The sequence below is a fragment of the Bidens hawaiensis genome, unplaced genomic scaffold, assembly GCF_021521415.1.
Source record: "Bidens hawaiensis isolate Kalapana, Puna unplaced genomic scaffold, B.hawaiensis_p1.1 tig00034994_1, whole genome shotgun sequence".
Taxonomy (NCBI): domain Eukaryota; kingdom Viridiplantae; phylum Streptophyta; class Magnoliopsida; order Asterales; family Asteraceae; genus Bidens; species Bidens hawaiensis.
The window spans coordinates 76,487-92,499 of NW_027496064.1; the positions used below are offsets into that span (position 1 = coordinate 76,487).

Below are 16,013 nucleotides of genomic sequence, written 5' to 3' on the forward strand. Positions count from 1 at the left end.
TACATGCACTTCAAGGACATGCATACTCTGTCCGAGCTTGACATGAACAACTTCAGAAGAATCCTGGGTCACTACAAGACAGAGAAAGAGCTGAAGGGATGGTTCAATCGGTTTTTTAGCAAGGAATGGAAGAAGGATTACCCTAACTTCAAACTCAACAAGGTTAAGTCGTTTCGTCACCTAACGGAAGTTGATCCGGTCACTGGAAAGAAGAAGAAGATGTTGCGATACAAGATTCACTAGGACGGCCGAGAAATTTATCATGGTGAACCCTTCTTGCTCAACTTGTTCGAGCACTTCATATGCTGGGAGTTTGACAACAACACGGGGGAATCAGTGATTCACTGCAAAGACATGCACCACCTCTGCTTCTTTGATGAACACGAACTTGTCGCGCTCAGCAAAGAAGATCTCCTCAAGCTGTACAACTCCCCTGCTGGGTACAGTCGAAGACGTCCGACGGGACAACACAGATGGGATAGTTGAAAAGTTCAACAAGTATATGCATTATCTTGTTGGCAATCAACTATTCAACTGTGAGTCCGACTTCGACTCTGAAACCGACTGAAGACAAGCACTAACATATCACATACTAAAGACTAGAGGGAGATTGTAGGGTCCCGTTTTGTTAGTTGGTATTTTGTATTTGTTTGAACTATTCACGGTGTAACTTAATTAGCATGCCGGTTACCTTTGTGTATGTTTGGGCCTAAGGCCATGTAATATTGAGCCCTTTGGGCCATAAATAATGAATTATAGCATGGCATGGCTTCACCTATAAAAGGTGAAGCATGCACATGCTAACACAACCTTTTGAAAAATTATCTTATCACTTCACAAACTCTCCTCTCTACTCTCTCCTCTCACCTTTCCACTTCGGATAATAACTCACCCAAACAAGATCCGAGATCTCGGTTCTCTACTAGTGATTTCCGCTAGCTAGTAGTTAGATTGATCCAAGAACTTTGGTTGTTTGATCCGTTCTAAGAGCCTACATACGTATGTATGCAACGTGTAAATTTAACAAAACGGTTGCATGGGTTTTGAAGCGTAACAACAATTAAGGTGTTACCTTAGTTGAAAGAACTTTTGAAAAGCTTCTTGAAAACATTCATAGACTTTACAAGCTCCCAAATAGTTCATACACAACAAATGCACGCAAGGTTTCGACAACAAAAGAAATGCTCTTTTCCAGTAAATATTAGGCTTAGTAGTCATTTCTAGCCGTATAAATTACTTCTCTTGTTTTACTTACTAGGCGAATCAAGGGCTGGCAATTTATGTCTTAACATGTTTAACACGTAACGACGCGTTTAACACAAGTGTCATATATGAATACGACTCGTATAACTATAAGACAATTTTAAGTTTCATGTACCAATAAGGAAAAACTATGGAGTTCTAGCATACTAATTTCAATTATTTAAGAAAATAAAAAAAATATCACATACCATACTTTTTTGATTGATGTATTATCATGTCTTAAACATCTACCCAATTGTCAGCCCTACACGAATGCATTCCCAAAGGTGACACACTAATTGTTTTAGGCGACCGTGTCCAACAGATAGCCTCATAAACTCTTAGCTAACCATTATTCACATTTATTTAATTTTAGTTGTAATGTGTATTGTAAGTTACTTTCATGTTGCATTTGTTTTCCTTTTCTTTTGTATTTTGTTTTTAAGTTGTGAACCGTACTCCTAGAATGCAACATGTATACATGGCTAGTCGCACAATATATAAGTTAAATCACCACCGGCCGAGAACATCCTAAGCCACCAGAATATTTGTTATCATCGGTCCTTCATGGGCCATATAATAATTAAAGACACAATAGTTCATCCATCACAATCCTCATTTAGTATGTCCTGCCAAATAGGAAATCAAAAGGAAGCAATTTATCATGAATAGTAACAGGTATTTCAAATAATTAACTTAATAGTGTAGGCTTTGTAGCATACTTAGATCAGATACAAATAATGACATGCGCGTACATTTGATGACCATTTTATGTATTTCAGAAGCAAAAACAGGACAAGAACCTCCGTCATTAAACCCGTACCGGCCAAAGAGTTGGACCTACACGTACTACCATCATGAATATGTGGATTAATTATTAAACTATTTTTACCCTATCAATTAAACCAATTCCTCATGAACAACTGTAGCTCTTTCACATTTTCAACCAACATTGCAAGTGCATTGCACAATGCCTAAAAAGTGAAAGCAATGTACTCTATTCTCAAAAGTATGCCTATTACTTATCCATATTCATGTTCACTAACAACTGGTCATTTATTTTGTACCATGATGCATCACTGTAACCCGTATATAACTGGTGATCCTTTAAGGTTGATCAACCACTTGTCGAAAAATCTGTTCAAAGTTTTTAGATTGTGTTGATCTATGGAAAGGTCATTTTCATTGTGTAATTTAGTGATCTTAGCGTCCATAGTAGTGGCATTTGTCAATGTCCCTCTTGGCGTTGAGGCTCGGGCTTTCTTTGTCTTTGGCGACTCGCTAGTTGACAATGGCAACAATGACTTCTTAGAGACCACTGCCAGAGCCGACTCGCCACCCTATGGCATTGACTTTCCCACTCATCGTCCCACTGGCCGCTTCTCAAATGGCCTTAATATCCCAGACCTTATCAGTTACGTGTTCATCATCGAAAATTCGTTTCTATTTATGTTATATTTCTTCAACAGAAAATATATAGATAATAAGATCATATATACAAGCTCATATTGCAAAATACTACAAATGTTGGCAAAAAATTGTGTTTAAGATGACTACAAGTGTACAACATTAATTAATAATAGTCTTTATGTTTTGATAAACACCAAGTTGCATATATCTTTTGTACATGTGTATGAAAAATATGACATTTACAACCACAATTTATAGATCTGTCGGCATAAATTTCTTTTTCTTTTTTCTGTTTTACTTTAGGCGAACATATGGGAATGAAATCCCCATTGCCATACCTGAATCCACTGCTAAAAGGTAACAAGCTTCTACATGGTGCCAACTTTGCTTCTGCTGGAATTGGAATCCTCAATGACACTGGAATTCAATTTGTATGTCCCCACATGCCTTTTAATCATCTATTTATAATTCTTTAATACTGGTCCAATTGTCCAAACTTCAAGGCCGGGATCAGGATAACCCATTAACACGTTATATGTCATAGTTGGCCTTCTGGTCCGATGGCATGGGAGTGATGGTCAAGACTTGGGATCTAAAGGTCCCAAGTTCAAAACTTGACTTAAAGTGGTTTTCCCATAGTAATAGAAAAATAGATTTCTATCGATGGTATTCCTGGGTGAGTAAGGTCTGACTCAAGAGGGCTTGTCAATTATATATATTTAATTAATTCTAGTAACTGATATGTAGCAAGTATTATGATGCATTTTATCGGAGAATTGAACTGGTTTTGGAGATTGTAAACTTTTAAATTGATCACTACAAAGAACACTTCTATTTTTTTGGCAACAGTAACCTTTTGGGACAATGCTGAAGGGTCTAATATTTACTAATAAATGTGTTGGTACCTTACAGTTAAACATAATAAGAATATGGAAACAATTAGAGTATTTCGAACAATATAAAGTTCGATTGGCAGACGTCATTGGACCTGATCAAACTCGCCAAGTCGTCAACAAAGGGATGATACTCATATCACTTGGTGGAAACGACTTCGTGAACAACTATTACCTGATTCCTTTCTCTGCTAGATCTCGGGAATACTCTCTACCAGATTATGTTCGCTATCTAGTTTCTGAATATAGAAAAGTTCTTTCGGTAATTCTTGTCTTACTTCTTATATGCACGCGTATTAACTTGCTATTATCTCTGTTTACTGGTGGGGTAGTGAATATATATGTATATATATGCTTATAATCATATTATTTACAATGCTTAAACTTCAATCTAATGATCAATCTGATTAAAGAAATGAAAATAACCTACTTATTATGATTTTAATTATATAATCATTAAATGGTATATAACTATATATATATTACAAAAATATCCATATGATATTGCTTTTTAATATAATATATATTATTGAAGGATGGCTTTTAATGAGTATGGTGCCTTACAATAGCCATAATGGAAGGTGTGTCATGGTTGGTGGGAAGGTCTAGTATTGGCTACATTTCTTCATGTGGATGTTAATGCTGTTGCTTAACATCAATTATCATTGCCTTTCATAGCTTGACTGAATGATTAAGTCGATCATGGGTTTATTCAGATATATTACTCTTATTAGGACGATCTGTTTTATTATGTGAACGCGTTTTAATGAATTAATTTGTCTTTTGAATATTGTTTATACTTTGTACAAACTACTTGGTATGTTTTTATCGTTAACACGTTATTATAATTTTTGAATCGTTTATATATGTTGAATCTATATTGTATTATAAAAATGTAGAGAATGTATGACATTGGAGCTAGAAGGGTATTGGTGATGGGGACGGGCCCGATGGGATGTGTGCCTGCAGAGTTGGCTCAACGTAGTAGAGCCGGGGAATGCTCAATAGAGTTGCAACGAGCAACTGACTTGTTCAACCCTCAACTTAATGATATGTTGAAAAGTCTTAATGACGAAAAGGGAGATCATGTTTTTGTAGCCGCTAATACGATGAAAATGCACATGGATTTCGTATCCAATCCTCGAGCCTATGGTACAAATATCATTTTTTTTCATCTGCTAAAATAATTAATAGTTTTCCTTTAATCATATTTAAGTTATTCATATATTGCGTGTGCGTTTACTAACAGCATGCATAAATACATACTCAAATAGAGTTTTTGTCATGAATTTAATATTTATATGATTCATATATCAATAATTCAAACTGATCATGTATTAAACATTTAAAGGCGCTAGTATACACATGTATGCGGGTGCACATGCTTGTGTGACGTTCAAAATTAACCAATTTTAAATGGAAAACTAGAAGAATTAACGTATAAACATGTGTAAAATTTCCTTAAACGTGATTAACAAGAAGATTATTAATCTTGTAACTTTCTTTTGTTTGCATTTCCTAGAGTATATAAGGTGCATCAAATTGATCTTTACTGGTAGTTGGCACTTTTTAAGGTCTCACTCCTTAATGTGATATAATTGAAAAGATTTCAAAATCTACATGAGTTCAACAATTTAGTGAGGCTACATTTATAAAACACCATAAAAACTTGATGCTCATTTTATGTATGATCGATCCTACAGGGTTTATAACATCAAAAGTAGCATGTTGTGGACAAGGTCCATACAATGGACTAGGATTATGCACCCCAGTGTCAAACTTGTGCCCAAATCGAGACGTGTACGCATTTTGGGATGCTTTCCACCCTACAGAGAGAGCCAACAAAATTATTGTGCAACAAATGATTAGCGGCACTCCAAACTACATGAGCCCAATGAACCTCAGCACCATCTTAGCCATGGATTCCAAACCTTGATTTTTAGCTTTTATATAGTTATTGCTTTCCTACAAGTATGACTCCATGTATTTAGGTTAATTTGCTCAATGATGCCATTCTTGGGTTGTCATTTATGTATTATGTGTGCATGTGCTATCCGTATTTGATGTTTTGAAGTCGCTGAGTATTGTTTAAGGTGTATGATTGAGTGAATAAATCAACTGAAGTTAGCAAGCTCAAAGATACTCATGCTCTGTAGCAGTTAATGTATTTCAATGATTTTGGGCTGTGTATGTTGGACATAATTCCCGAGTTATGGACGTATAGATAATATTAACAAGGAATTTGTAGAACAACTCGTCATTTTAGATACATTGTGTTGTTGTATCAGCTATTGATGATTACCATTAGAGGACAAAGTAATATAATTGTTTGTATTAGATAATAGTTTGATAATTGATAAAACCTCATCACACAATCTAATTAAATTATTCAGTCTTGAATCGCTGGAAGAGTTATTGCTCGACTAGAGAGTTTACTAACTATCCAATACGTACAAATACATGAATATGATGAACTAAGATATGAACTAAGATATGGCTATGCAGTGATAAGTATACTATATTAGTCCTGTTAGTGTTGAATGTAAAGGACATGATAGTTGGTGTGATCGGTTTTACATATTTGAATCTTAACTAGTCAATTTGTTTCTTACTTCTGTAATTTAGTAATCATAACAATCCAATCAACATTTTAATGTACATTATGTCTATGAAGCTTAACACTAGTCGTTATCTCCTCATAGTTCGACTTCGACACCCTATTTTCCCTTACTAACTAAGGTATCTAGGAACTCAAATTCTCGATCTTTATATTTATTTGGTACCTCAACGTCAATCAAGATGATTGTCCAGCCACACTCTAGTCATTGGGCTTATCACCTTCTTGAGCCCTAAGGGACTCTTCATTTCGAATGCGTCTTTCCAATTAAACTTGAGGCGATGCCTCATGGACCCCACAAGGGGCCAGCCCCTTGATCATGGCAAAGTTGCTGCCCCAGACCCACCAAGGGCCGATGCCCCTTAGACCCCTCGCTAAGGGACGGGGTTTGCTGAGATGGCCTGCATCATTGGGCGCTCAACACCACCAAGGGGCGCCCTTGGTGTGGGGCGCGGGTGCTGCAGGTGGTTGGAACGCCGGGCGCGAAAGAGAGGAAAAGTGGGGTATTTTGGTGGGCCCTCTCTCTCTATCTCTCACACGTACATACATACATATATATGTGTGTGTGTGTGTGTGTGTGTATAATGGCGCCCTTAGGGCATTAAACCATAGCGGGGCATTATTGGATGGGGCTTCGATGCCCCCGGTGCTTACGTGGTGCTGACGTGGCACTGTGGAGGGGCTTCGAAGCCCCCCACCATAGAGGATAGTCTTAGAACTTTCTCATAGTATATGGAGGTTCCTTATTACCGAAGGCATAATAACTTTGGACAAGTGTATACTCCATAGCTCATAACTTGTACCAGTTTATTGTGTATTCTCATTTAATATGCTAGTAGATTACTAATTACCCAAATAGTATGATGACACTAAAATCACCAACATGTAAATTATTACATAATGCGATTGTGATGAATACGGAGTCCCAATCACGTTACCGCGGATGAAGGATTTTTTTTCTTCAACACATATGATGAATTTCTAAACGAAGCATATCGACTACGGTCTAAATTACTATGTAATTCAGACAAAAGCTTAAATCCATTAAAGTCCATACAATTTTCTTAATGAAAAAGTATTTGTTTTTTATTCATTAAACTAATTTGACTCCCTTTCTTTGTAATTAAACCATTATATTGCATAATTTTCATGTTTGCTTTTCTTATATTATTATGCAATAATGGTATGATAGTTTAAATTTTGTGCAAATTAAACTGGTATACATGTTAGCCGGTTTGATAAAATAAATATTGTATCCAGGAATACCTTATATATGTGCAAATATAATAACAAAAGGTTAATACAAAACTTGCAGATAGTAAAGAACATTCACCTGATGTAATTTAATTAACAGGTACAATATAGCAGTGGTAACTATGTAAAGGCATTATGGTAATATAATCAAGAATCTAGAGTTGATGGTAAGACTGGTTAGTAGGGGCTGACTAAACGGTGCCTGTATTTGTGTAATATTTAATAGCTTGCAAATAACTGTCAAATTTAATACACCAGAACTACTACAATCTTGTGCAGTTGGATTGGCTGTACACTGACTACAGTCCCAAATTGCCTATTTATAGGCCTCATATCCCTTGCTTGTTTCTCAGATCGAAAACACACATTTCCGTGTGTTAATTTGTTTCTACATTACCACTTATAAAAGTTATAATGGCTAGCTCAAAATCATCACTTGCCATAATGTTGTGTGTGACACTAGCAGTTTTAAGTAATGTTGTTCTTGAAGCTGAGGCTAGAGCTTTCTTTGTGTTCGGTGACTCGTTAGTCGATAACGGCAACAACAACTACTTGGCTACCTCGGCACGAGCCGACGCACCTCCTTACGGGATTGATTATCCCACTCATCGCCCTACAGGCCGATTCTCCAATGGATTTAATATTCCTGACCTTATTAGTTGAGTTATTACTTTTAATTCTTTGTTGTATGGAAACTATATATCATGGTTTTATGGATAAATATTGAATATTTTTTATTAATAATATTCAGGTCAAGCCATTGGTGAAGAACCAACATTGCCATACTTGAGTCCATTTCTTACTGGTCAAAAGTTACTTAATGGTGCCAATTTTGCTTCTGCTGGTGTTGGGATTCTTAATGACACAGGAATTCAGTTTGTAAGTTCTCATCCTTCTAAGAAAAACAATATTTTGTAAAATTGTATACATATTTGAATATACCAAGATTTATTTTAATTTGTATAGAAAATACAATTTGTGACACATTGAATACTCCAAGATTTATTTTAATATGTAATTATGGAAATACAATTCCTGTGAAAAGATTTATTGTTTGTTTTACGTTATAAAAGGTTATCCAAGGCATGCATATATAATGTAGGGTCAGAAAATAATATAAAAAAGATAATAATAATGATAAGAGACAATAGACAGCTAGTACTGGAGATTTATTGGTTTCATATTCAATAAATCATAGTAATTTTGATGGGATATATGTGTGTGTGTGTGTTTTTATATGCAGGCCAACATAATAAGGATTACATTGCAAATGGAATACTTTGAACAGTATCAACAAAGGGTGAGTGACATAGTTGGCCCTGCAGAAACTCAAAGGCTTGTGAATCAAGCTTTGACACTTATCACATTGGGAGGCAATGATTTTGTAAACAACTACTATTTAGTCCCATTCTCAGCAAGATCTAGACAGTTTTCTCTTCCAGATTATGTTGTCTACTTGATCTCCGAATATCGCAAAGTTTTAACGGTATGTAAATACAGTTATTTTCGCCCATAGTCATTCAGATTTTATTTCATAAAAGTTAGATATCATCCGGGGCGGCCTTGAGGGTGTGCGAGCCGCACCCTCGGCCGAGGCACATATTTTTTTTTGGGGGGGGGTCAAAAAATTTTATATCTTATATATATATATATATATATATATATATTAAAAAATTAACTCTTATGTATTATAATTGGATTTTGATCCCTCTTATTAAAATTATCGGGTTCAAAATATTTTTTATTCATAATCTGTTGGATAAAATTTAGGTTATTAGCTTATATATTTCAGAACTTGTTAGGGCCTAGGGCCTTTATATTTCGGCTCAGTCGAGTTATATAATTCTCGAAGACGACCATAAATAACATATTAATAAATATCTTTTCTTTTATAACATGTTATGTATGGGTTCATAATAATTACTGCCCATGCATGTCGATAAATATGTTATTATAATTTCTTGAAGTGTTATGGTCCCATTTATAGGTCAACTTTGAGTGTTTTATATAAATTTGCATAAATATGTTGGGGTAGTTGTGTATGTCAATATCATACTTCATTGCCAAAGACTTTTAGTAGCATATATGCAACTCTCCATGTGCTACAATCTTGTCAATATTAATATTTTTTTTGTTCTGATAAACTAAATTGTTCAATATATATTAATCTTGCTATTAATGAATTCAGAGACTTTATGAATTGGGATTAAGAAGGGTTTTGGTGACCGGAACCGGTCCATTGGGATGCGTGCCAGCAGAACTAGCCCAACGTAGCCGAGATGGTAACTGTGCACCCGAGTTGCAAAGAGCAGCAAGTTTGTTTAACCCTCAACTCCAAAACATGCTTAACAGCCTCAATAGTGAGATTGGGAGCACTGTATTTATTGGTGCCAATATTCGACAATCCAACATTGATTTCATTAATAACCCCGGAAGATATGGTAAGTTTGGTTTGGTCTTCAGGGTGTAAACAAGCCAAGACGCTCGTGAGAAATACGAGATTTACTTGCTAAAACTTGAATCTATCCGAGCTTAAAAGAGCTCGACCCCAAGCTAAAGCTTTTATTATGGCTTGTGGAGCTTTAGCCCAAGTTTCACATATCAGACTAGAGCTATCTTGTGCCTAAATGAGCATCTTACGTATATAATGTATTGTTTATATAACAATTATAACATATAAAATTACGATAAGAATAATCAAGTAATATATATTATACTATATATAAATTACAAATGTATTATAATAAACTATAAAAATATATAAATAAAATAGTTATACAATTAATAAATAATAAACGAGCCAAGCTCGGGCTCGTCTACACCCTAATACTTCACCAAATGCATGTGTTAAAGCATCAATCAAGATAATGTTTGTTTTGTTGAGCAGGGTTTGTTACATCAAAGGTGGCATGCTGTGGACAAGGACCATACAACGGGATCGGGCTATGCACCGCGTTATCAAACGTGTGTCCCAATAGAGATGTATATGCGTTTTGGGATGCTTTCCATCCGTCAGAGAAAGCGAACAGGATCATTGTTCGACAAATTCTAACAGGCTCACCCGACTACATGTCACCGATGAATCTTAGCACCATCATGGCTTTGGATGCTGCTGCTAATGTGTGATTGTCTAAGTTAATTTCTGCACTGTTTTGAAATATGATATATTGTTTGTGTATGATCTTACTGTTACAGTTTATTTCATTGTTGAGTGATTTTCTATGCAGCTTATTTGAGGATTATAGGTTGTACTTTCAATAATTTTGTGTCAGATTATTGTATCATCATCAAATGTTTGTATCCTAAGCACAATTTAATTATAATTAAAATGCCACAGTTAAGATTTGTTGCAAAAAGTTCAAAAAATTGTTATTTTCCTTGTCAATATTGTGTGTTTCTCAATTGTTTAAAGAAATATGTTATATAAAGAAAAATAATTTATCATGTTGTAAGCATTTAGTTTAATTAAGGGAAAATCTCAAAGATAACATATGATCAGGTAAAGTTTTCAAAAATCCAGAAAATGAACATGTACTCTTAGTGCGAAAATGTCTGTCATGTGAATTTCTTTTTGGAAAAGTGCACCGTATGTGTACACACTAGTCCTTAGGAAATTGACATGTGCCTCTTTGAAGTCTGGCTTCAGTTATAGGGTGTCTTACATTTCACACAAAAATCTCCTTTTGACCAAGATTTTTACTCTTAAGATTATATGTTCATTTTTGTTTTGAAAACTCAGTTGTTTGAAAACTTTGACTGGTCTTATAGTTAATTTCCGGCTTTTCCCTTTAATTACTTCTTGAGTAATTTTTAATTCAATTTTTGAGGTCTTTTATTTCCATCAAATTACCTTTTAAACCGGTATCATCCAAATTTATCACGGAACATTTAGTTTGCAAGACATAAGCATTAATAAGACAAAAATAATAAATAACTGAGTTCGAAAAGTAAAAAAAAATGTCATAAATATCAATGATATTTAATTACGAAATTGCTTTATTTTTAATTAATACATTTCAGCACTTGAGTTATCAATAATGCGCACCTTTGTTATCTTTCTATGTTTGTTCAAAACTGTTGGAACAAAGAAATCAACACACATCAATGTAATTAAGGAACCATCGGCCCCACCACTTCACCAAATAATAGAGGTTATTTGTGATGATTTTGACTAACATGATTGAATTTTCAGTGTACTTTTTCAGTATATAATGTAAACAAATGTAATAAACTACAGTTACTTTTTTAATACGATGAAAATAAATGTAATAAACTAGTAATAAGTTTAATAAATAAACATTAAAAAACTACAATTAGTTTTCAAAATACAAATTCAAACACCAATTAATGCAACACGGATATATGGCATAGCATTAGCATAACATTTAAGAATTTAAATATTAAATCACTAAGACTTACACAACCATAAAACAATCTAATAAAACTTTATAACATAGAACGCATAATATTACAAGTCTTTTATCTTGTATTCAAATCAAACTCGGCTCCTTCGCGCCAATCACTTTGAATCCCTGCGTCTCCATTCTCCCTTTCCTCGTCATTCAAGAAATCCTCGGACGGCTCTTTCTCGTCTCTCTGATTATTATTACCATTACCATTATTATTCCATCCGTCCATCGCATCTTCAGCATTCACTTCCGGTTCCTGCTCACCCATCGACCCCATTGCACTGGCCCGTATCGGTCCCCTAGCCATCATCTCCGCCCGAGCCTGTTCCGCTTGAGCCATGGCTGCCATCCTCATATTAGCTTCTCGGCCAGCCTTTTGTTGTTTTTCCATTTCTGCCCTTGCCTCGAGTAACGATCGTCTTTCTTCTTGAACTAGAGCTTGCTCGATTAATAATCTTTCTTCTGAACGGAACTCCCCGATGGCCCGTTTTCTTGAAATGATATTGAACGCGAGCACTTGTTTTTCAAAAGTAGCTGTGAATTCTGAGACTTTGTTGGCAATGCTTTGGTCCCATTGTTGTGTGCGTGATAAAACTTGGCCTGTGGTGTCGGAATCAAGGATTCGATCATCTTCCTCGGCTTCATAATCTGCTACGACATGGTATGGCAGCAGCCTGAAGGAATATTAGAAGATATATAAGTATTTTATAAAGTTAAAAGTGAATCATATATTGATTTGTGCAGCATAACTATAACTTGCAGAGTGTGAATTTGGTACAGATCAAAGCAAGTTAAGTTTGACCTCAACGATTAAGACCAAAGATCTTATGTAAATAAATAACTTGCAGATTGTGCAAATTTAATACAAGTCAAAGTAAGTCGGGTTGGGTTTGACAGTTTGCCAGTTTGGGCCGTTTTTAGCACAAACCAGGCCATTAGATCTTTGAAGGTTCAGTAGAATAGCAGGTTTCAAAAAGATCAAGCAGTTTACCTATTGTGTATTAAAGGGTTAACGAAGAAAAATGAAATAGTGCTTATTAGCAGTTAGCACAAAATCGGTTAAACTAATAACATATACATACTACAATTAAAAGTATTTATATGTATTCTAATTGTTAGATTCTTTGCATGAAAAAACTATGTTACTTTTTATTAAAACTATATAGATTGAAAAAATAATAATAATAAATTTCAGCTGGTTCGGTTTACACAGCCGGTTCCAACTTCCAACCCATCAGCCGAAAGCTGGACCATGAAACCAGATTTCCAAACCTTAAACCAAACCAGTTCTCACTGAAAACAGTTTGGCAACTAACAATAAAGCAAATATGTTTCACCATCAGCACATGATGAAAATCTCTGGGCATATGCAAACAAAGATGTCTTGTACAAATGTACAATTAACAAAACAGAGTTCATTTTGCTGACCAATCATCAGCCATTGCTGGCCCACAGTTGAATGCTCACATCCCAAAACAAAACAGAATTACAGAAGAAACCTTAACTGCACTCCTAGACCTAGAACCTAGTTACAAATACTGCCTGATGTGATATAATTCTTGGAGAACCTCTTAGGGAAGAAGTGTGTTGATTCTCATTTAATTTTCAACATGCATGAAAACAGCATATTACAGGTTTTTAGCCTACAAAACAGTTTTTATATCCTAATCCAGTTACAGTTACTGGCCTTAAACATGTAATTCTGCTGACTTAAACTGTTGCATAAAATTAACTGCTGACTTTAACTTTTTGTGTAAACACTCGTTGCTTTTATAGAATCAACAAATTGAAAAACTTGAAGAGACTTTAAGGGAAATATGTTTTTGAATACTTCACCAGCTATTCCTACAAGGACAATATTCAAGTCTTAACTGCCATAGTTATGCATCTATACAATGTGTTGTAGCAATGCAATAGAAGAGCAAAATACTTACAAACAAAACAGAAATTTTGCTGATATGGTTTCATGAATAAAAATCTATTAGAGATCAATTTGCTCATAAATCAAATTACCTGAGGTCTTTGACTGAGATCTTTAACAGATAATTCACACACCCTACCTTAAAATTTTATATCACACGCCTCTAAACTAAGCCTAGAGGTTACAAATATTTATTGACCCAACAAAATATATTGCCTGTGTGGAGAGGAGCTGTTGAAGTGGGTAACTCAGGAAAGATTCAGACAAATCAAAAATTGCAGTAAGGAGATGTGGCTTTGAAAAAAAAACAACAATTTAATTGACTTAATGCACATTCACGGCAGCCAAAAGCTAAAGTGATAACATTATTAAAAAAAAGACAAGAACAATAAAAAAAAATTTAAATGATTGCGAAATAATTATCATTTCAACAGAGCATAATATTTCAGACAGAACCAGGCAGAATTAAATGACTGAAATAGATTATGATGTAACAATAAACCAATAATCCTGCTTCGTGAATATTGGATGTCTGAAAACTGAATGTAGACTCGAAAAGTAAAATGATGAAAGTCTTTTAATTTCATTTCCTAGAAAATATGACGACAGCATCGAATATAATGTGACTCACGAATCAATCAGCATTTGTGTGACAGGTGTGTTGAACGTGACATGCAAAAATACGGGGAAAAAAACTAAAAAGAAAAAAAAAGGCACTTAGATACTTTACATTACAGTTTTCAAACAGCATCAAAACTCTATCGTATAGTCAAAAAATAGCATTTTGTAACAACTTACACATTAAGTTATACATATATAAACCATTGAACCACCTATAGTATTATTTAGTTATAGTTCTTCACATGTATTTAGCTAGTTCCACTTGAACAGTTGTGTGATATACACATACTCTATTGGTCCTAAAAAGATTCATAGGTAGACATTCAATGCCTTACCACAACATAGAGACACCTAGTAACCCAATAACTAACAAGCCCGATACTTAAAACTCATATAACTCCAACAATCAACAAATCCAAGTAAGCTACCGTCATCGAACAACTGCAAATAAACGAGCAACTGACACTACTCATAACTCACTAGACGAGCATACAGCCATAAACTTTGCAGCATAGAATACAAAGCAAACCGTAAATATTTAAACCCATGTATTATTATATTGTATAAATTCATAAAAACCATCAAATCACAATCAATCTCTTAAATTCTACCACCAAATCCAAAACCCCCAATTAATTACAAGACAAAGAAATCAAAATAAAACTGATACCTCTCACACGCATCTTCAAGCGAAGCAAATGGGCGTTTGAAATCCGGATGACAGACCCGCCAGGCATCCTGATACGCCATCTGCATCTCCGCCTGGTTCGCGGGGGGCGTTTGCGTCTGCGTCTGGGTCCGATTCGTGGGTCTGATTTGCGAATTCAACGACATGGGGTTAGAGTTAGGGTTAGGGTTTTGTTGTAAATTAGGGTTATTCGGCTGCTGTTGTTGTTGGTTTATAACAGGACGTTGTAAGGGTCGAAGGTGTGCGTCGATGTTAGATGGGAAGCGAGAGATGGCTTGTTGTAGCTTCTGCTGCTGTTGCATTTGTTGTAGGAGAAGCATGCGTTGTTGGAGGTGGTGTGGTTGTTGTTGTTGTTGTGTGTCTAGGAATTGTTGTTGTTGTTTGAGGTTAAGAAGTTTGTGTTGGTCCGGAGTGATGGGTGGTTTGCCGTCGTCCATGTTGGCGGTGGTGATTTGGTCTCCGTCTGCGTCGCCGTGGCAGTCGGTCGGAGGCTGAATTGAATTTGGGTTAGTCTCCCCTTTCTCCTGATTTAATGGACCCTATATGGTAAAAACATAATAAAATAAAATAATTAATTATTTTTTTTTAAATTATAAAAAGAATTACTTTCTTAGTTTCTTTTATTATAAACACAATGATATTATGTTTACATTAAATTTCAATTTCAATAGTTAGTTCTTTATTTTTAAAATTAATATAATTCGTACTTTACGTTTTCAAATGTTACACCGTTTGTCCTTTGGCCCTAACCTGATTAGTTTTTCTCATTAACTCAGGTCACATGCCTTGCATATGAGGACAAACTGGTCAATCAATTTATTTACTTAACAAAATTAATAAATAAACTAAAAAAATATATAAATATAATATATATATATAAGATTAAAACCACTTTTTTTAGCCAGCGGGGCTTGCCCCAATGGCCAGGAACATGATGGATGACCCGGATGTCCCGGGT

The 16,013-nt window shown here is 35.0% G+C and overlaps 3 protein-coding genes across 3 annotated transcripts; 2 read left to right on the forward strand and 1 right to left on the reverse strand.

Annotated features, from left to right (window-relative positions):
- Nucleotides 1-2,408: 2,408 nt before the first annotated feature.
- Nucleotides 2,409-5,529, forward strand: LOC143586815 (GDSL esterase/lipase At5g33370-like). The gene is made up of 5 exons (XM_077068279.1): nucleotides 2,409-2,656; nucleotides 2,956-3,083; nucleotides 3,565-3,807; nucleotides 4,445-4,697; nucleotides 5,249-5,529. Exons 1-5 carry the CDS (start codon nucleotides 2,410-2,412, stop codon nucleotides 5,479-5,481), a joined length of 1,104 nt encoding a protein of 367 aa, XP_076924394.1. The 5' UTR covers nucleotide 2,409; the 3' UTR covers nucleotides 5,482-5,529.
- Nucleotides 5,530-7,824: 2,295 nt separating this feature from the next.
- LOC143586816 (GDSL esterase/lipase At5g33370-like) lies at nucleotides 7,825-10,546 on the forward strand. The gene is made up of 5 exons (XM_077068280.1): nucleotides 7,825-8,074; nucleotides 8,168-8,295; nucleotides 8,660-8,902; nucleotides 9,605-9,857; nucleotides 10,304-10,546. The coding sequence occupies exons 1-5, from the start codon at nucleotides 7,831-7,833 to the stop codon at nucleotides 10,540-10,542; spliced, it is 1,107 nt and encodes a 368-aa protein (XP_076924395.1). The 5' UTR covers nucleotides 7,825-7,830; the 3' UTR covers nucleotides 10,543-10,546.
- Nucleotides 10,547-11,750: 1,204 nt separating this feature from the next.
- On the reverse strand, nucleotides 11,751-15,527 carry LOC143586814 (uncharacterized). Its single transcript, XM_077068278.1, has 2 exons — nucleotides 15,038-15,527; nucleotides 11,751-12,499 (listed from the first exon to the last, which is right to left on the reverse strand). The coding sequence occupies exons 1-2, from the start codon at nucleotides 15,490-15,492 to the stop codon at nucleotides 11,896-11,898; spliced, it is 1,059 nt and encodes a 352-aa protein (XP_076924393.1). The 5' UTR covers nucleotides 15,493-15,527; the 3' UTR covers nucleotides 11,751-11,895.
- Nucleotides 15,528-16,013: the final 486 nt, after the last annotated feature.